Here is a 22,101-nt window from a genome sequence, read left to right as displayed (position 1 = left end):
AATAAGTCTCAACGCAAAACTGAAGCCGTGACATGTTAAGATGCTCTTTTACTGTTATCATTTTAATGATTACGCATGTGTTCATATATATATATATATATATATATATATATATATATATATATATATATATATATATATATATATATATATATATATATATATATATATATATATATATATATATATGTGTGTGTGTGTGTGTGTGTGTGTGTGTGTGTGTGTGTGTGTGTAGGTTACAGTTAGGAGTTACTTCCGCCAAAGAAAATATAAATTCTCGTGATTCTCGGAAATATCTTATTGAAATTTATTGATAGGTACTATGAAATTGCTATGAAATTTTGGAAGTATGGCTTTGCTATAACAAGACGGTGACATTCCCTGTGATCGGCGCCACGAACAGCTGATATAAGTATGCCCACCCTTGTCCCATTGCCTGCCAAAAGGCTTATCCAGCATACTCACTTCTTTATCAAACGTGATTCGTGGCCCGGAAATACTCGTTTATTAAAATATGACTATACGTGAGGCACATACAGGTTCTTGTTACTAATTAATACTTTGCTGGGAGATGATGTTACTGCAGATGCTAGAATGTGAATGAACAAAGTATTTCCTGCATTCAGTCACAAACTCTCATGATTAAAGCGGGAATTTCAAACACACCAATCAGGAAGAGAGGTTACAGAGTTGTCTATGGCGAAAATATTATGAGCGGCGACGCTATATTTGAGTAAGTACGTATTTTTAGTCTAGTGTAGTAGTCCAGTAAAGGTAAACGCTCAGTTTTCTATTTATGTAGGGAGTTTCAGGGCCTGAAAGTGTCTTAATACAGCTCTAAAATAAATAAACAACTAGATATTAGATATCTCAGTTGAGCAGTATGCGGCACGGAGCTAGACCAATGGGAGGCCGCGGCGGCGCGGAAGGCGGAGCCTCGCAGGCTGACAGGACTCTCTCATTTGAGAGTCTCAGTTGGCATTCTCCCACCCGGCTGGGAAGGCATACGTTGAAGGCCCATCGCCCCTGAAACGTGGTGGATGTTGATGTGTTTGTGATTGAAGGTGGCGTGAGGTATAGTGTGAGATATACCCATACTGGTCTACAATGCCAGCCAGTAGTTTGTTTGCAGAAATGGAGCGGCCGACTCCGACTCCCAGCTCCACCTCCGCAATGGACGAACAAAGGGCACTGCAGTTAGCCCTTGAACTGTCGCTAATTGGATTAAACAACGAATCCTCGGTGCCCACAAGTGAACCTGAGCACTACGTAGTCCAAGGCCTGGATGCTGAGCGGGCTTCCACCAAAAGGTCCCAAAATATGACGGAGTGTGTGGCGGTGCCATCGTCGGAACACGTGGCCGAGATCGTGGGCAGACAAGGTATGTAGGCCTTTCTTTACGTGTGTATGACCTCTCAACTTAATCCTGATGCCCGTGCCTGCAGTCACCAGGGTGAGGAGTGGGTGTAAGAGTCGGTGAAGTGTAGGGCGGGAGGTGGAAAGGGACAGGCGAGGGTCGGGTGGCGGCGTCCGTCCATGATGTGCAGCGTTGCCGGATGTTCACTTTGTCAGGTATCATTTTATCGCCCCAGATGGTGATTGTGTGTCCATGGTAACCAGCGGCATAGGATGATTTTTTCATGATGAGAGCTTGGTTTTTCGTGAAGGTGTGGGGCGTGAGGCAGGGCTGCAGGACATGCGTCGGCGAGGGAGACGGAACAGTGGTCGCGGACATCAGCTGTGGCCTGCGCGAATTTTAAGTTGACTGAACGTGATTTATACGTAGGTTTTATTCCATGTAATCGTGGATTCGTTTAGGTGACAGGGTATAGGAATGGTACTATAACGTGTCTGTGCTGGTAATGGTGTAGTGTGGGCACGGGGGCTGGCCTGACGAGGAAGCATGTAGGCGATCCTGTGGTTATTGCCATGCACCCTTGCTGCTCACAGGGTAAGTGGCGAGACCTTGGCATCGATTTGATATTTTCGTAAGAGTTTTTTTTTTTTTCTCTCTCTCTCTCTCTCTCTCTCTCTCTCTCTCTCTCTCTCTCTCTCTCTCTCTCTCTCTCTCTCTCTCTCTCTCTCTCTCTCCATTTGAAGGCCCTGCACCAGTGTCAGGTAAATTGCCTACACAGGTGATCGGTAACTTAGTTTCGTGTAAATCATAATGGTAGGTTTGCAGGAATGGTGTTAGGTAATGAGCAACTAAGATGACTTAGGATGTTTTACTGTCGGTTGTATTTATGTAAGATAGAAATGAGTGTATAATTTGATATGTTTTTCTCATTACCCGGAAATGTGCAGTATGCAAAGGAGAAAGATAATTAATGTTGAGTAGATAAGCCTAGCGGGAGGTGGCCTAGGCGTAACGACCTTGCTGTGACTGACTGCAGGAGGATGAGCCACGCCCAGGGACGCTAAAATAACACAGCTGCATTGTTGTCAAAATTATGTTTTGAGTAGAATGGCGGTGTTGTCTTTTAATTGTGTTGACCAAGACCTATATCGCTTTGAATGGCGTGATTCTGATTACGGAATGGTTGCTCACTCTTTTGTTGATTTTAGTTATTTAATGGCATTTTCATGATATTCCTACAATTCTGCCTAATGAGATAATGAATGGGGTGTATCAATGCCCGTGCCGCACGTATCTAATATAAAGAGGTGTTCCATCCCTTATCACCCCTCCGGTGCCTGCCACCCAGAACAAAGGTGGCTTTTGTTCTCCTGTCGGGCACTGCTACTCCAGGGAAGCCTCGCCTCATGCACGTCATCCTCACAGCAAAACATGGCCGGCAGGTTGAGTCAGCACCACACTTTAAAGATACAATAAACTTTTTTTTTTTTTTTTTTTTTTTTTTTTTTTTTTTTTTTTACATTGTCACTGAAGTACTTGTTATACTCTTCATGGTAGTTGTGGTAATAAACTTTCTGATTCAATTATTTACTAAGAACATGTGTGCTGCGGGCATGCCGAATAAATTGCACCCAGATGAATAGAAATAACTGGTAAGAAACATCAGTGATCACTTGTTGGCTGATGTTCGTTTCGACTTCACTCTTAACCTGGAGCTGCTGTGCTGCAAAAAAACATATCGTCACGCCACTACGCCCTAGTCCCAACTCCATTGCTTCAAAAAAGGATCAGCGTAATAAAGCAGGTATGTTTCAGGGTGTCCGCATGGTTCAGTAGTTTCGGTACATAAAAAGTCAGTGGTAGTCCATCTGCGCTTTCGTCGAAAGTGCTGTCTGTTAGTGGAAGCTTTCGTGACGGTCTCCAACTACGGCGGTGTATGCATGCCTCAAATGGAGCAGAAACCGCGATAATATGGTGGGGGATGGTGTTTTTATAGTGTCATCTTGTAACTTATACTTAATGGTTTCGCAAAATAGAAGTATTTAATTTATAACCTAGAGGAAAAATAAACCAACTTATTTTTCTTGGGTGTGAGACTTTGTCCACGGCTTAGAAATTTAAAACATTGAATGATTTATTTAAATGTTAATATATTTTTTGGTGTTGACCGTTGATAGAGATTTACTTGTATTATTGTGTGCATAATCATATCTTACATTTATCGCGAATGTTGGCGCCTGTAACATTCAGTAAGCAGCGGAGGGACGAAAGTGAATGGAATGAAGACCAGTTTGGAAGGTAACCGCTGGGGGATGAGTTTTTGTGGAGTGAGATACAGTGGAGGCAGCAGCAGCGGCAGCAGGCAGAGTGCTGGAACGCGCTCCCAGCACATTCATATGCATGTATTCAGGTTCGTTCTCGAGTTCCGTCATATTGCAGACCATGTCCCAGTACTGCTCTATTCCTCCCTAGCGCAGAAATTGCGGTTTAGTTTATTGAATGACTTTTGACTGAGAAGTAAGATTTTTTTTTTCCAATTCTGTTAACAAACTTCGTAGTTGGAAACAATATTAGTGCACTGATGATTAGCTATTCCAAGGAATTATTAGTGTCCGGTCCATTGTTATACTGAGGTCTTTACTTAAGTGGGACAGGGCAGAGTGGTCACTGATATTGCCAGATGATTTTTATTTTGTTGTTAGGTATTGTGTTAAGTCATGGTCGTCTGCGGCATCTCTCTCTCTCTCTCTCTCTCTCTCTCTCTCTCTCTCTCTCTCTCTCTCTCTCTCTCTCTCTCTCTCTCTCTCTCTCTCATTGATATTGAGAGTTGCGTTTTGTTCACTCTTTAATCAATTCGTGACTCAAATACTAATGATTATGTTGGAGTACAGAAACACACACACACACACACACACACACACTGCTCAGGTTAAGTTCAACTGATAAATGCCATTGTCATTGTGTGTGTGTGTGTGTGTGTGTGTGTGTGTGTGTGTGTGTGTGTGTGTGTGTGTGTGTGTGTGTGTAATAATAATAATTAAGTTTATTATTCAGGCAGTTTACAAACTGAAAATGTACAGAAGGGGTGGTGAAATACTTAACTAAAGCTAAGTCTAATCTAGAAGCGAAATACTATTGATTGATGGTGTGTGTGTGTGTGTGTGTGTGTGTGTGTGTCCCCTGAAATGAACGGGGTCAGAGGGAAGCCAGCCAATCTCACGGAAGTGTAGCAGAAGAGGCTAACTACTTCGAAAAATTTGGTATTGTGTATAAATCATTGTGTGTGTGTATGTGTTATAGTGATATGCCAGCGTGATGGAGTGTGTGAAGTGGGGGTTGGAGCCATGAGCTGTTTGTATGATACGGTTGGCCATAGTACTTATGTCAACGGTTCCCCTGCCATTAGTCTGGTGTGGGCTTGGTAGGAGAGGTAGTGCAGCTATTTCAGGAAGGTAGCAGCAGCAGGCAGCAGTAGTTGGGGTTCCCTGTGGTGAGTGAGTGAGCGAGGAAGTCATGGGGGCCGTGTTAGGGTGAACGTTCTTTGCTATTCCTCATTCCTGGCCTCTAACTTTTCTAGTGGTGATTCTTAGGTATTGCCCATGTATTAGTTTCATAGTCGATGTTGTGGTTTAATAGATTTTGTAGCTATGGTTTCATGGTCATTTCATTTTAGTTTGTGGACTGAGGCAGCATCATTATCTGCGGTCTTTGTTTAGTTAGTGTGTTTAGCCATCAATATTTGACACTACCAAACTAAGGAAGCAGTGGTTGGTATGTTAAGGGCGGCGGTGTTGCTGGCGGAAACGAGACTTGGCAGAAGCGCGGCGGGGGGGGTCAGGTTACGCGTGTGGGTCTAGTCAGTCTGCTCGACCTGCCTGCCTTGTCTTCGTCCCCTGTTATTCTCTAGCCTTACACTTTTCTCATTTAGTTGTCCTAGCTCCTGACTTTTCTCAGGTAACTGACGAAGACTAAATCTAATAGATGTGTTGTTTCTATCTACCTTATTGGTTTGAATTTCACTGTAATAGATACCGTGGTTATCATCTAACTCGTAAAACTTAGTGTATCTGGCGGGTAGACTCACTAAAATTATATCCTATGTCGTACTAACTAGGTAATCGGTAGTGTGCTGGTCTATGAGTCTGGGCAGCTTGCATGTTGTGTGTATCGCCACCAACAAGGTTCATTATTCACCGGCCTAGGATCACATAAGGCATTATGTTCGTGTGTGGCCCTGGAGGGGAATGCTCGCAAAGTCGCACCTGCGATATGGCAACGTCGCGTCTGGGTGGAGATGGTATTGCCAAGAGCCAGTGGCGGACCTGCTTGGACACCCACCCTTTCTCTCTCTCTCTCTCTCTCTCTCTCTCTCTCTCTCTCTCTCTCATATATCTAATATAGGAGGAGCTGGTGCGGTGAAGACCGCGTTTCAGATTCCACGTCTGGTGATCATGTTATCTCTTCAATTTAACTGGTGTTTAAGAATGCTTTTATCACCTTATGTCAGTTTATTGGACTAGTACTGGGCTCTTCACACAATGCGTCCGTCAGTGCAGCGTTGCTGGCCTTTTATTAGCCATGCACGTATTTGTTCATACTTAACTGGCTCCATGCATGACGCGATACGGATATGCATGGACGTGAACTAGACTTCTTATGGTAGATGAGGGATCTTGGCTGTTATGTATGTATGGATGTATAAATGTAATGTTTCGTTGCTAGGTATGAACTCCATGTATGCTTGTCGGTATGTATGGATGCAGTACTTCCTTGAGGAGGATACAAGACAAGCCGCACCTTACCCTTTTCCGCAAGATGAGAGACATGTTAACATAAGCGTTCTGGCAACTGTACAGTGTCGCAGCTGTCCCCGCACGTGTTGACTATTTATACATAAGACTAGCCGGAGGGAAGGAGGAAGAGAGGGGGGGAATGGCTGTTTCTCTCTCTCTCTCTCTCTCTCTCTCTCTCTCTCTCTCTCTCTCTCTCTCTCTCTCTCTCTCTCTCTCTCTCAGAACCACTAACATTACATTTATGCACCTTCCTTGTCACTTCTCCTTTACCAGGTTATTATTGCAAGGGGCTAGATCGAGTCATGTTCTTACTGCACCAGAGGAAGAGTCATTTAGCCATTTGTGTTACGTGGTGGTGGTGGTGGTGGTGGTTGTTGGGTCAGGGGGTAGACGGGTTAGAGGCGGTGTGGAGTGCAGAAAACATCTTTACTCCCCGAGGCGAGACGAGACAACGAGCGAATTATTTTGTGATTATTTTTGTTACCGTAAACCGCCCTTTGTGATGATGAAGGGAGGAGGTGCAGCCATCAGGGTGTGGTGTGCTGTCTGCGATGGTGGCTCTCCTTTTTAGGATTCATGCAGGACGGGATCATGGCTGGAAATCTTTTGTGTGTGTGTGTGTGTGTGTGTGCGCTTTAACATTTCTCGTGATCATGTACACACACCTGCAGTCTCTTTAGGATAATTTATGCTCGTGTACAATATAGTATGTATGGATGGAGTTGTTCGTAGGTGACCGCTGTGGTGTTACTGGGAGGATCTTCTCATTGGAATTTCCTGTGTTGCCGTGGATCCTCAACCCTCCTACCACCACCGCCGCCGTCGCTGTCACCCATCTCCGGGCCACCCGACACTTGCATTGTGGAACGTTTGGTTGCGTCGGGCTGAGCTGTGGGCTGCACTGCCTCATTATTCTTGGCACATCTGCATATTGGTGTGGGTAAAAGCAAAAAGAAGGATGACGTATGTTCGTTGTTTCTGTGTTTCGTGTGAGCGTGAGATGAAGACGCAGGAAGGATCAAGTTTCAAGTTATCCAGCTCTTGTTTTGTTGAGTTTCCGCCGCCGCACTCCCGCGTACTGCTGCTGCTCCTGTCGTCTGTTTGTTGACGGCGGCGTGGCTGGCAACCTCGGGAATTTGTAGTCTTGAGCAGCTCCGAGTGAGAGTATTTTTAACCATGCCGTTGGTAGAGTGGCGGCCAACACTTGTCTCAGGACTTTGTCGTGGAGTGAGGTGGGGTAGGGTGGGGGGAGTGCTTTAGCCTTGGGAGGTAAGTTGAGGATGTTGACACAGGACACCGCTCGAGGTTATCCCTGGAGGTGGGCGCACACAGGAGCACGAGAAGCTTGTTGGTGCCTGCGTTGACGTCACTTGCCACAATGTAACGGAATGCGGCGTCACTAGGATTGTGAATCGACACCCTAACGCCTCGGCAGGCTCGAGTTGCCCTTGGCAGTGTGATTTCTTCAGGTGCGCGCCTGGCCGCATCCTAGCCACGTGGGAGCCCGTTTTCACTATAAATAGCCAGTCAGCAGATAGCCCACGGCTGTACGGGCTGAAGTCTGAATCACTGACTGTCACTTGGTGGCCATATTGACAATGAGCCGTGCTTGGCCGCCCGCCTGCCCGCCAGTGGAATCTAGCATACACAGGTTAGGTTAGGGGATGGGCGGTTTTTAGACTAATTTGAGCCGGGAATGCTGTTAACAGGGGCGCCAAAAAACACGACAGGGGTTACAGGGTAGCCGTGTGCGATAGGTCACGTCCTGCCAACGTCCTTCTACATTTTGTCTGTTTAGGGGCCGGGTGGCAGGGCCGTGGGAGAGGGATGTTGTGTGGCTCCCAGGATGCAGGTGAGCACCGCCTGTTCCGCTCCCGCCTGCAGTCTGTTGTCCTCATAATTGCAAGCGGTGCCCAGCCTGCTAGTCTGCCCATGTCTAGACTCCCAGTAGACTCCCTTTGACCGCCAGTTCCCCTCCCCTTCCTTCCTCTCGCTGGCCACAGCTCCGTCCCTCCCCAGACCATGACGGACCGACAGGAACTTCGTCATTGATTATGAGAGGAAGTCATCTGCCTTTCAAGTGTCAGGCTGTTTCTTTACAGTTGTGGCGTAGGGCAAGGGAAGTGTGTATTTTGATGGGGAGGAAGTTTGTATTGTATCAGTATGGCCTCAGCTTGTTTCGTTTGTGGGTAAACGTGGTGGCGGGGAAGGGAGAGGGTGGCTGGGTGGATAGCTGGCTCGTGATGGTGGCTCTGATTGAGGGCTTCCGTGCCCCCTTGACGCCCTGGGTATGGGTTGAGTTGGAGGGGTGTTGGTGTGGCAGGCTGAAACATGCGGTGTGGGCGGTGCGAGGTTGTCGCGGATTCAAATGTCATGGGATTTTGCCATCTGGTGGGTGGGTGACCGCTGGTTTGGTGAAGTGGAAAATGTCACCAGGTGCGTAGGGGGATAGGGAGGAAACGCGGGAGTTCCGGCGATAGGAGACCGTGGTGCCTTCTCTCAGCTCAATGATACGAGATGTGTTGCTTCAAGTTTATTCACTGTGAGGAACAAACACCTGTAAGTTTTGTGTTGGAACCCTGGGTAAGGTCGGGTTTCTGTTCGGTAGCATATCACTTACTGCCTTCCTGTACGGCTGCCTCTTTATTCCCTTCCTCTCGCGCCCACCTTCCTCAGTCACTAGATGATTCCGCCCGCCACCATCCTCCCACCCGCCACCACCTCTTCTCGTCCACTTCAGACGGCTGCTCTCCCACCACCTCCCACCCACCCGCCGTTCCCGTCTTCCTGTAGCCGCTCGTCTCGCCATTTGTGACCACGTGGCCGCCATTCAGACAAAGAACTGTGACCACGTGGGCGTGGAGATGTCCAGCAGTCGGGCAGGAGTGGTCTCCGACACTTGATTATACCCTGGGGAATTCTTGATGGTCGACGAGGCGGGATGGACCTTGACAACGCTGATAAGGGTGATAGCGTGTGGCGAAAGGAAGAGAGGGTATGTTGGGAGGTGAAAGGGACAATGCTTTCACCACGAGGAGGAGGAGGACAACGACGGACTTTCTATTGTCTGTAGTTATGCTCAGCATTCTTTCTTCACACTTGTTTGTACACCTGGCAAGCTTTGTTGAACTGCTGCTGATGTTGCTGTTGCTGCTGCTGCTGCTACTGTGTGTGTGTGTGTGTGTGTGTGTGTGTGTGTGTGTGTGTGTGTGTCCAGTGCAAGTGATTGATGATTTAGCGGCCTTGAGGGGCTAGTGATGGTACTGGTGGTGGTGTTAGAGAGAGAGAGAGAGAGAGAGAGAGAGAGAGAGAGAGAGAGAGAGAGAGGGGCGGGGGATAGCGGGCGTGCATGCGTGTAGCAGCAGCGGGTCGGGCGGACGGGCGGACTCATCAGTAGGCCAAGGTTAACAGACTTCACTTTTTTACCCCGACAGTTTAGTTGTGCTGCTAACGGGTGGTCGTTATGAAATGCCCGTGTGTGTGTGTGTGTGTGTGTGTGTGTGTGTGTGTGTGTGTGTGTGTGTGTGTGTGTGTGTGTGTGTGTGTGTGTGATATATGTACCTCTCTCTCTCTCTCTCTCTCTCTCTCTCTCTCTCTCTCTCTCTCTCTCTCTCTCTCTCTCTCTCTCTCTCTCTCTCTCTCTCCGTGGCTTCTGGAAACCGTTCTTTGAGATGACAAAGGATTCTTGTCTTCACGCGTGGTGTTGGTGTAGGTTGAGGTGTGTGTGTGTGTGTGTGTGTGTGTGTGTGTGTGTGTGTGTGTGTGTGTGTGTCCTTTAGCGAGGAAAGAAGGCGGGTTGCCCTGTACACTCAATCACACGCTTTCATCAGTTTTCATTTATATTTATGCAAATTCCATGATAGTACGAGTATCTCATCGTTGGCATTTCCTGCCCGAGTACAAAACAGTCTGTTCCTCTCTTCCTTGGTATTATGGTATTGGAAATGGAGGTGGAAGAAGTTATAAATGTTTATTTGAATCTCAGAATAAAGAGCGAAATTAGTGATGGATTAGTGACTGAATCTCTCTCTCTCTCTCTCTCTCTCTCTCTCTCTCTCTCTCTCTCTCTCTCTCTCTCTCTCTCTCTCTCTCTCTCTCAGTAGTAATTATTTAATATGTAACTTCGTGTCAGATTTTTTTTACTATTATTGTTTGCTTTTTAAGTGTAGAACAATGAATGGATGAGAGAGAGAGAGAGAGAGAGAGAGAGAGAGAGAGAGAGAGAGAGAGAGAGAGAGAGTTGACCTTGTTTTCCTGTCGAATTAAGGGAGTTGGCGTGTCTACCGTTTGTGCGAGAGAGAGAGAGAGAGAGAGAGAGAGAGAGAGAGAGAGAGAGAGAGAGAGAGAGAGAGAGAGAGAGAGAGAGAGAGAGAAAACAATATAGCTACAGTGAGAACATTCATGCATCCACACCAGTACAGTGTAATCAAGACTTCCTTCCCCAGTGCTTTGTATAATTAGCACTAGACACGGTGGCGCGAGTCTTGAGTCACGCCACAGTAATTGGCAACGCTGTTTCTTTATAATATTTTCCTCGTGTTATTCTTTATTATATTAGTGTATATGAAATTTCAGTAATGGTATATGAGTTTTTTTTCGTTATTTTACTTTATTTTATTGATATAATTTAATTTGATGGTAGTTTATTGTATATTTTAGCATTGGTACAGGAATAGTTTAATCAATTAAGGTATATGTTACGCGGGTGGATATAGGTATGTGTTACATTATATATATATATATATATATATATATATATATATATATATATATATATATATATATATATATATATATATATGATCTCTCTCTCTCTCTCTCTCTCTCTCTCTCTCTCTCTCTCTCTCTCTCTCTCTCTCTCTCTCTCACTGTGATGTAGAAGGGTTTATTATTGTTGTTGTCGGCTGGTGGTAGGATTTACTCGTCAAAACACACACACACACACACACACACACACACACACACACACACACACACACACACACACACACACACACACACACACACACACACACATTTTAAACCACGGCTGCAAGTGTAATTTGAAGTGCACATTATTAAACGTTTTGTATTACACAGTTATACATCATTCGGTATGTCAGTATTACGCAGTGTATAATTTGACTGTTGCAAGGTCACTTATGAAAATGTAAAATAAAGTATTAATATTAGAGGCATTACATGACAATGGAGCAAGGAAAAAACATTGAAATAGTATAAATTTATAACGAACAAGGAAAAATGGAAATGATAAAGAATTAGAAGTATGAACACACACACACACACACACACACACACACACACACACACACACACACACACACACACACACCGTTAAGGTTCAGAAACATCGCATCTTTTAATACCATAACATCTTCAAGTGTGGGATGTGACAGGAAGACAGTAACGGGGTCATGATAGTAGAAGTAGTAGTAGTAGTAGTAGGAGGAGGAGGAGGAGGAGGGGAGCAGCAAGTGAAGCTCTCAGGCGTCTTCGTCAGGTTATAGTGTTGGTGTTGGTGATGATGGTCGTGATGGGCGCCATGTGTGAGTGTAAGAGCCACTGGCGAGCGTTATTGACTTGGTATTGACGCGTTAAATAATGAATAGACCAACACGTGCCTCTGGATCGTGTGCATGAGTGTGTCGCTACAGAGACAGACTGGGACACAAACTGAGACACAGGCAAAAGAAACTGGACAAACTAAGATTCTGTAGACTTCTGCCGCTGCCTTTGTCTTTTGAGTATGGTACCAACACACACACACACACACACACACTTTTTTTGCAGGTGTATGGGTGTGTGTGTGTTACTGGACCCCATCTCTGCCGCTCTTAGTAGGGAGAAAGTGCTGTCCTTGCCCCCCATCCCCCACACCACTCCCCCAATCAACCCTTCCCCCCTCTCTCTCTCTCTCTCTCTCTCTCTCTCTCTCTCTCTCTCTCTCTCTCTCTCTCTCTCTCTCTCTCTCTCTCTCTCTCTCTCTCTCTCTCTCTCTCTCGTTGGTGCCAGTTTTCTCGCAGGCAAACTTGGCTTAGAGTTGGTATCAGATTTTGGTTGGGTGGAGATAGATATATACTTGAGAGAGAGAGAGAGAGAGAGAGAGAGAGAGAGAGAGAGAGAGAGAGAGAGAGAGAGAGAGAGAGATTCGTGTTTTGCCTACCTTAATAAATCACAGGTAATGAAGTGTGAAAAGAATACTGATAGATGAGGCAGCTGCACACATTTCCACTCGTCAGCACCCCTTCCACTTACACGATGAATGATCTTGCAACTCCATACCACCTCTTACTTTACCCCCATCCCGTAGCAACCCGTAACGAGAATATTTAAAGCGCAGTTACTTGTATACACAGCCACGAAGGTAGGTAGGTAAGCGGCACTAGTAGATCCAACGAGGTGTATCCAGGTGTGTTAGGTAGGTGTTTAGTTTATGATGAGTTTTTATGCTTGCTTGGTGTGAGTGTAGGTATCGCATGTACAGCCATCAAGGTTAGCTGATGATGGGAGTGGTGGGAAGTGTACCGTGGCTGATGAGAACTGAGAAGTGTGTTAGGTGGGCAGGGTTTTAAAGGGTACGGGTGGAAGTATAGGGAGGAAAGTTACGTGTTTTTTTTTTTTTCGGGTTTTTTTTTTAGTGTGGAAATGTTAAAAAGTAAAAGGATGAAGGGAAGCTTTGCAGATAAGGTAGTTTGTTGGGTGGGCAGAGTTTAAAATTGGGGGTGGAACTATAAGAAGGAAGGATATATATATATTTTTTTTATTTTGTTTATTTATTTTTAATTTATTTGTTTATTTTTGGCGTTTGTGAGTCTGTGAGATTGTAAAGGGAGAATTAAAGAATTATAAGGAGACTTAGTGAAGGGGAACTCTCGATAAGGTACTGTGCTAAGTGTGGGGAAAAAAAGGAGTAAGGGTGAATGGTGGAGAGGATAAGCCATCGCTAATTGAAAAGTATTTGAATCATTGAGTGCAGCGTATAGGGAGAATAAAAAGATTGGAAGGGGGAGACTTTAGGAAAGACATTTTGCTTGGTGGAAAGGGAAAGAGTAGGGAAGCATGAAAGATTAAGACACACACACACACACACACACACACACACACACACACACACACACACACACACACACACACACACACACAGAGAGAGAGAGAGAGAGAGAGAGAGAGAGAGAGAGAGAGAGAGATATGCGTTTGCGCCAGTGAGAGTGCAAAGGGAGAACAGGAAGTTGACTGGATTTAGGGAGGAGGGGCTGTGGTGGTGGGAGGAGGAGGAGGGAGCTTTAGGTGTGGCAGTGTGCTTGGTGGAAAGGGAAAGAGTAAGGATGAATGATAGAAGAGGTAAAGACACTATTTATTCGAAGGTGACTGATTTAAAAGTACAGAGGCAGGAAAGCAAGTTGACTGAGGCGGGAAGGAAGTGTTTGATGGAAAGTGAAAGAGCAAATATGAAAGATTGAAGGAAAAAGGCATTGTTTACTGTTGTTTGAATAAGTGAGAGCGCATGGGAGAACAGGAAATTGACTGCAATGGGGAGGGACTGGGTGGGGCAGGAGAGATTAGGAGAAAGGACACTGCTTACTCGGTGTTTGAATAAGGGAGAGTGCATGGGAGGCGAGAGGAAGTACATTGAATGAAGGACTTGTGATGTTAGCGTGGTGACGGGACAGGAAGCAGAAGACAGAGATAGTGCAGTGGGGAAGCTCACGATAAAGCAGGATAATTTTTGTGCCTCGCCCGATGATGGAGCATTACGATAAGGAGCGTGGTGTGTGGCCGTGATGGCGCCGAGGTGGTGGTGACGGCGGCTGTGTTGCGTTATCGGTTGTGTGCCTGTCCCCTGTCCCCTCCTTACGTAAAGTGCATATTACTGTGTTGCTGCTGCGACGGGAATACGTAATTAAACACTCATGTACATAATTACACGTCATGACTCGTAGCTTTCCAGGCCAGCCATCACCATCAGCACCACCACCACCACCACCATTATCATATGTATCACTGAATATTCTTAATTCCACCACTACCACCACCGCTACTGTCATCTTTATCATTGAATCTCCTTAACTCCTCCCTTTCTCCTCCCGCAGGTGAGAGTGTGCGCCGCCCTGCCTGGGGGTGAGTACCTTGGCCTGCCTCGGCGGTGGACGCCGGCTTCCCCTCCGAAGGTCATATAGATTTCAAACTAAGGCTGAACTCTCCTCTCGTTATGCATTATTCACCGGGATTCTTGCTCGTGGAGTACCGGACATGTGTATTTAGGTATATGCGTTTCTCTCCCCCCCCCCGCCCTCTCTCTCTCTCTCTCTCTCTCTCTCTCTCTCTCTCTCTCTCTCTCTCTCTCTCTCTCTCTCTCTCTCTCTCTCTCTCTCTCTCTCTCTCTCTCTCTCTCTCTCTCTCTCTCTCGTCTTCCATTCCCGCCTCGCCTCTCTCACTCAGCCAGATTGCACCTTAGTGTTCCCTGGGGCGCGCTGCTTCTTGCCTTAGCTTGGCGGAGGAGCGGGACGGAAGGTTAGCTCTAGTACAAGGGGTAGGTGCTTTCTCTCTGGGTGTGGTGGAGCAGAGGGCGCGCTGCATTGATGGTGGGGACAGGTGGAGGGAGGTGACGTGTGGCAGACTTTGTGTTGGCGGTGACAGGTGGGGCGGGGCTGCAACATGACCCCGGCAGACAGCGGCCACGTCAAGCAACGTCAAGGCTAACCAGGGACTTCTTCACCCTCTCTCTCTCTCTCTCTCTCTCTCTCTCTCTCTCTCTCTCTCTCTCTCTCTCTCTCTCTCTCTCTCTCTCTCAGCTCACGTAGGTCGAAGCCTTTTGCAACTTGACTAGACTAGGCAAGGACGATAACATTGAGCCAACTTGTTGTGTAGTAGTAGTAGTATTGGTGGTGGTGGTGGTCGTAGTAGTGGTCCCTAGGTCCACTATACCCTCTACCAGCATGCAGGCGTTACCAAGAAGGCTGATTAGAGTAGATTTCTTGCATCCTCGCCGACTGATCCCCAGCAGGAGTGTTGTGATGGGCCTTGATGTGGTGATAGTCCGAGACTGGTGTGTGATGTGGCGCCAGGGACTCAGGGACGCCTCACGCCGGAGTCTCATAGTCATTCAGTCCTTCATCCGCTATCACTTCTCATCCGGTGTAAAATGTAATATGGTGGTTAGTGTTTCCTACGAGTTTATAAGGCTGCGGGATTAAATTAGGTCTTAAACTCCGTGTAATGTTCAGTACGACGTATTTGGTGGTTTTCTAGTTTTCTTTAGGGGTGCAGCAGTCAATCAGGCCCTAAACTGCGTGCAATATTCAGTACTAAGCATTTACAAACTTTTCACTTAAGTGGTCGTGGTGTCGATGCTGGTGATGAGGGTGTTGTGATGGTGGTGGTGTTGGTTTGGGTGGGATTATCCTGTGTAGAGCTGATAGTGGTGATGTGGTGTTTGCTCGTTGCAGTGGGAGTGGTGGTATTAGTGGTGTGATGTGGTGTTTATCTCCTTGCAATGGAAGTGGTGGTATTAATGGCGATGGGATGTTCGTCTCGTTGTAGTAGTAGGTGGTGGTGATGTGGTGCTTGTCTCGTTGCAATGGTGATACTGGTGGTGGTGGTAGTGGTAGTGTTGGTATCAACTTCCCACCGCCCACACGATCTCCTGCTCTTGCAACTGTATCTTCCTGCCTCCCTGACCTCCTCTCCCCTCCCCACCACCACTGCCCCTCAGCCCGCACCCCGACCTGCACCTCCCTCACATCCCTTCGTGTTCCTGCCCCACACCTCCGTGCACCACTGAGGAACCGTCCCCCCCTCAGCCTCACATCCGTCCGTTCTGGGGCTTCGCTTGTTAATCTCTCTCTCTCTCTCTCTCTCTCTCTCTCTCTCTCTCTCTCTCTCTCTCTCTCTCTCTCTCTCTCTCTCTCATATGCAGTAGCTGCGTAGCCCCATGTAATCCCACAGACAGTCAAGAAGGCAGCTCCTCGTCTCTGGCCCTCGCGTCCTCCCAGACTCTTTCTGTGACCAAGGCCCTTATTTCTCTTCTTACTAATGTAGAAATACTATCAACCCATCACTAGAACTATAAAAACGCCCTTAAAACCCCGTGTCGCTTCAATTAGAGTCCTTTGAAATCAGGGGAGGTGCGGCTCAGAAGTGTTTCAGAACATGGACGCAAGTCAAGGATCGGGAGACGTGTGGCAACTGTGGCGCGTGCTGTCCTGCGGGGGAGGGGGCTTAGTGAGTGTTGGGCGGCGCTGTGATCTCCCGTCTGCCTGTCAGCCTCCTCTCCCTCTCCCTCCGCACTGCCTTGCCTCCCATGTGATTCATTTCTCTCTCTCTCTCTCTCTCTCTCTCTCTCTCTCTCTCTCTCTCTCTCTCTCTCTCTCTCTCTCTCTCTCTCTCTCTCTCTCTCTCTCTCTCTCAACTTTTCCGTCCTCCGTGTGTGTGTGTGTGTGTGTGATGTGATGTGCGCCATGTCAGATGCTCCGTGTAAAGTTGACTCATACATTGACTGACTGGCTGATTGGGTGGCTGGATGGAGGACGACTATACGAAATGAGAAGACGGGGGGACCTTCGACTAACCTTTAAGAATCCCAGGCTTTCATGCACTATGTATTGCTCTTTCTTCCTCCTACTCTTTCTCCTCTTCTTCCTCCTCCTCCCACTTGCCGCGTTTCCGTCATAAGAACTCACTCATCTCTGATCTTCCTTTTAAATAATTTCCATTCCCCTTCTTCCCCTCTCATCCCTCCACTCTTCCTCTCCCTTCTGCCCCTCGCTTCCCTACTCACCCTACCCCTTCATCCCCCCTCCAACACTCACACACGTGTACACATGGAACCGGCCGTCAGAACCGTCACCCACTCTCCCAGTCCGGCAACCGAGAGAGACATGAAAGGTCACTTCGCTTGGTTCTCAATAATCGATCTTGCTGGTGGTGGTGGTGGTGGTGGTGGTAGTGGTAGTATAGTTGTGGTTCATGGATCTTTCATCATCCTCGGCGTGTCTATCTGCGCTTTTATATATATATATATATATATATATATATATATATATATATATATATATATATATATATATATATATATATATATATAATAGTTTTCGTCACTGTTTCCTCTTGGTGTTTGGTCGTTTTCATGGTTGTGGCGATAGGTGAAATTAGGTTATAAGGGTGGTGGTGGTGGTGGTGTAGAATTGATGGGTGAAGTAGTGGTGGTGCTGGTTTTCATGGTTTTTATTGGTGGTGGTGAATGTGTAGAGGTGAAGGGTTGTAATGAGGCTATGCTGTGGTGGTCGGTGATGGTCGAGGGGTGAAGGATGCAGTAGAAATGAGGCTACGGTGGTGGTGAGGGAGATCCGCGAGACGTAAACAAAGGGTAGGGTAGAATGGGTAGGTACAGGATCAGCTGGGGCGGTGCGGGGGAGGTTTAGGAGACAGATGTGGTCTGCGTGGGGGGTCAGCGACACCTCCCAAGAGTGTGGATCCCCCCTAACCCACCCTTCTCCTCACCACCGCCACGACGCCCGCCCGCCCTGGAGGTGGTGTGGGCTGCTCCTCTGTCCCCCACACCATGCAAATAATCCTTTGTCTCCTTGCGTGGTGTTGCAGCCCCGTGACTCACTACTTCCCGCTGCTCTCTGCTCGCCCCACCTGGCCACTCACCCTCTCGCTCCCTTCCTCCCTTCCTGAAATCCTTCATCACCCTCTCTTCCTCCACCTGCGGTCCTTCCTCCGCATAAATCCCGCACTTCCCTCCCTCCCGTGCATTCATCACTTTCCGTGCCTCCATCGGGCATTCCTACACCCATAGACACGAGGCCATGGGTAAGCGAGCGCAGGTCACGCCGGTTCATCCGCCAGAGTGGTCACGGTGCCTGACGGACCCTGGCGGCGGGTGAGTGGCCTGCCCGCGTGTTGGTCCTCCCTCCCCTTCCCTCCCCTCCCCTCCCCTCCTCCAGTCCGTGACCCGAGACGTGAGGTCCGTCTGGGAAGGTGGAAAAACAGGTAAACAGAGCCCGACAGGAAGCAGGGACATGGGCCTAATCTGTGCTCAGGTCACGGCGGGCCTCCCACAGCCATGGCAGGCTGGCACGCAGGTCGGGGCGACATAAGGGCGGTAGTGGTGAGTCACCTGCCTGGATCTTTATGGCGGGTGCTCCTGGAGGGTGACCGTCGCTCAGGTCAAGACTTTAACAGGGTGCAGGGCTAAGCGGCCCCGAGGCGAAGCTTCCGCCAAGCCGGGAGCCCCATGAGGATGGAAGGTGCGGGCGGCTTACTGAACCGCCGCCATCATCGCTGCCTCACGTGTTTTTTCCCTTATCTTTTCTATTTTCTGTCCTTCCCAACCCGCCACACGTCCTTGCTTGTGGCAGTGGCAGTCCACTGAGGATGCGTTCTGTTGATACTATCTTAATTTGGATCTTGGCGATAAGACAGTAAGTTTTTAGTGTTCGACGTGTGTGTGTGTGTGTGTGTGTGTGTGTGTGTATTGAAAAGGGCCATTCGGTACTAACAAGACTGGTTTAGATCACTAAACATCGTCTGTCACTTCTTTTAAAAGGTTATTCAACCTTCGCTTACTACAAAGGATAGTTGTATCATTTTTACTAATAAGTCTGGCCCGCTCCTGCACCACCCTGTAAACCGATCTCCAGCTATCTCTTGCATCTCACGTTGTATCCATAACCTGAACTGGTTGTTACGACACCAGTTATATTCATTCACAATAAAAAGAAAGTCTTATGTTTAACGTACATTACATCATCTCAAAAAAAACGTATCTTGGCACATTACATTATATCACACTGCACGCGAGCCAGCACATCGGGTGAGGGTGAGGGGGAACGCAGCAGCAGCATCACCCGCTTCCTGCTCCTCCGCCGCAAGAACTTGGTGGTCCAGATCTGTCTAGAAGTGTAGTAGTAACAGACCTTTACACGCGGAGCTGTGCTGGTGGAGGGGAGGCGCGGAGAGGGGGGTACTGCGAGGCTTGGCTGCGTGGAGGAGGGACGACATCATTGCTGGTTCTCGGGAGTGGGGGAGGAGGCGGGGAAAGGGTCGTGTGGTGGAGGTGAAGGCTTCAGGGAACGTTTAGGGAATTGTGTGGACACAGTGGTGGTGGTAGTGGTGGCAGCGATGGGGGTCAGGCAGGTAAAATTGTAGCAGGTTTTTGTCAAGCAGGTCGGAGTAGCGGCGACCTGGTGACATTTCGTGTCTCCCTCCCCGCTTCTCCGCCTCCCTCCCTGCCTCTCCTTTACTGCACTTTAGAAGGTTCCTCACGGGGTTGAGAAGAAGGGCAGGGCAGGGAAGGGAAGGGATTGTTGTGTGTGTGTGTGTGTGTGTGTGTGTGTGTGTGTGTGTGTGTGTGTGTGTGTGTGTGTGTGATTACCTAGTTCTTGTATACCTTGTATACCTGTGTGGATGTTTTTTTTATTTTTCTGTCAAACTTTTTCCTTTACTAGTGGTATTTACCTAGTTTTGGCATACACAGTCTGTGCGAGCGCGCGCGCGCGTGTGACTTTGTGTGCCCTCAGCATTAGACTCGCATTCTAGTTAGCACATAGATAAGATAATGAGAGATGTTTTAACAAAGACGGGAAACACATACTCACGCAGAGAGAGAGAGAGAGAGAGAGAGAGAGAGAGAGAGAGAGAGAGAGAGAGAGAGAGAGAGAGAGAGAGAGAGAGAGAGAGAGAGAGAGAGAGGTACCTCACCTCCTCTCACTCGCCTCACAGCAGCCTAGGGGGAAGGGGGTGGGCGTGTCTGGGCCACTCTCCTAATGAACAGTGTGATGGCGAGGCTGGAGTGTTATCATGGGGGCGGGACCTCTCGACGCAGGGCAGTAAAGCCAAGAAAGGGGCGTCCTGGGACTCTGCAACTATCACACCATCCACACTTGTTTGTCTCCCTCCCTCTCTCTCGTTCTCTTTCTCTTGTCGCTGCTTGTCCCCTTCGCTCCGGATGTTTTGTGTGTCTGGTTGCTTGTCTTCCTACTTTTGTTGCTTGTTATTCTTGTAGTTGATAATTTCTTCTTTCTCTTCTTTTCTGCTTCTCTCTCCTCCATCCCCACACTTTATTATTTTTTATTTGTTCTTATTTCTTATTTTTTCTTCTCACCTCTCCTCTCCTCATACTTATTTCTTCTTCTTCTTCTTCTTCTTCTTCTTCTTCTTCTTCTTCTTCTTCATATTGTATTTTCCCTCGTCCTTATTTTCTCTCTCTCTCTCTCTCTCTCTCTCTCTCTCTCTCTCTCTCTCTCTCTCTCTCTCTCTCTCTCTCTCTCTCTCTCTCTCTCTCTCTCTCTCTCTCTCTCTCTCTCTCTCTCTCTCTCTCTCTCACACACACACACACACACACACACACACACACACACACACACACACACACACACACACACACACACACACACACATCACTGAACAAAATATTCAAATCTTGATTCGTCCCACTGTGTGTGTTGTGGACTACAGTTAGGTATTCTCCGCTATTTGTGGGGAATTATATGGATAAATAAATTGTATTAGCAGCATTTTTAAGCTGTAATGCTATCCTGTGGTCAATAAACCGTCTGTGTGTGTGTGTGTGTGTGTGTGTGTGTGTGTGTGTGTGTGTGTGTGTGTGTGTGTGTGTGTGTGTGTGCGTGCGCGCTAGACTGAAGGAGGAGGAAACGGGATAACATTATGGGTGATTGGTTAACGTGTAGGCTGTGACAGTGGTGGTGGTGGTGGTGGTGGTGATTTTAAAAGGTCGCGTTGAAGGAGAGCCAAAAGACACACATCATTATTAAGGGGGAAGGGATTGTTACACACACACACACACACACACACAGAAGGCGGTGTGTGTGGGGGAGGGGGTGGAGAAGGTGTGGCTCGCTAGCGCTTGACGTGTGAAAGTAAAAGCTCCTTATGTTGTTGTGTTCTCGTTGACACAAGGATATTATTATTGGGGTAAATTGAAGTCTATTGTCAATCGGCTTATCCTTCTTTGTACATGTATACTGCTGCTCTGGTTGTTGTTGTTGTTGTTGTTGTACTACTTCGTCTCCTGTTCTTGTTTTCTTTCGTTCTTCCTTTATTTCCGTTGTTTTTAGTTCTTCTTCTTCTTCTTCTTCTTCTTCTTCTTCTTCTTCACATAAACACATTCAGCGGCAGTAGAATCAGGAAAAGAAGGAAAAAAACTAAACAGTTCTTTCGTCACAGTTGTATCTAGCTCCCTCTTTGCATCACTTCCTCTCTCTCTCTCTCTCTCTCTCTCTCTCTCTCTCTCTCTCTCTCTCTCTCTCTCTCTCTCTCTCTCTCTCCCTCCTTTATATTTTGAAACTCCTAGGATCCTTCTGGCGCTCGTAAAGGAAGTAGAGGGTCGAGTTGGGGGGGAGGGCTCATGCAAGGCTGTTTTCCTCCTGTCCCCGCTAGACATTACCTTTAGCTCTCCATGTCTTGTCTTGCTTCTCCAGGGAAAGTGTGGCTTTTTTGTTGTCGAGTGGTGCAGTGGAGAGTTGGAGGGAGGACGGGGGTGGTGGTTGTAATGTAGCGAAGAGGATGCCTACAGCTGAAGATGTGATGTGTGGTGGTGGTGAATTGTTGTTATTGGTGATAGTGGTTGTGATGTTGGTGGTGGTGGCGGTGTTGCTACTACTGCTGATACTGTTGTTGCTAATTTGCTACCAAATACTGTTGCTTATGTGTTGCTACAACTGTCGCTATTGTTGCTATTAATACCTAGTTCTGTTGTTGTTGTTGCTAGTTTTGCTACTGTTTCCTATTACTACTACTACTACTACTACTACTACTATCCTTCAGACTTCTTACAAATTTCAGCAAAACGACCTTACATTGCCCACTTCTCCCTCCCCCCACACACAAAATAAAAGAAATAATAAAGAAAAAAATAAATCAAGGTAATGCCATCTTTATTTAATCCAACACCAAAACAAACTGAAGCAAGAAGCAAAACTGAGCCAA

General features: G+C 47.3%; 1 protein-coding gene across 2 annotated transcripts in view; it reads left to right on the top strand.

Annotated features, from left to right (window-relative positions):
* Nucleotides 1-965: 965 nt before the first annotated feature.
* The window catches only part of LOC135090618 (RNA-binding protein MEX3B-like), a 72,725-nt gene continuing 51,589 nt past the window's right edge, over nt 966-22,101 (top strand). The window contains exon 1 of one of the 2 annotated variants that reach the window (XM_063987535.1): nt 966-1,381. In XM_063987535.1, the coding sequence (XP_063843605.1) occupies nt 1,108-1,381 (274 nt within the window). In that variant the 5' untranslated portion in view covers nt 966-1,107. The remainder of the gene's footprint in view (nt 1,382-22,101) is intronic. The other variant, XM_063987544.1, reaches the window with a different exon arrangement.

This window comes from Scylla paramamosain, chromosome 3 (assembly GCF_035594125.1).
Source record: "Scylla paramamosain isolate STU-SP2022 chromosome 3, ASM3559412v1, whole genome shotgun sequence".
NCBI classification, from domain to species: Eukaryota; Metazoa; Arthropoda; class Malacostraca; order Decapoda; family Portunidae; genus Scylla; species Scylla paramamosain.
This window is presented reverse-complemented; position numbering and strand designations above follow the sequence as displayed.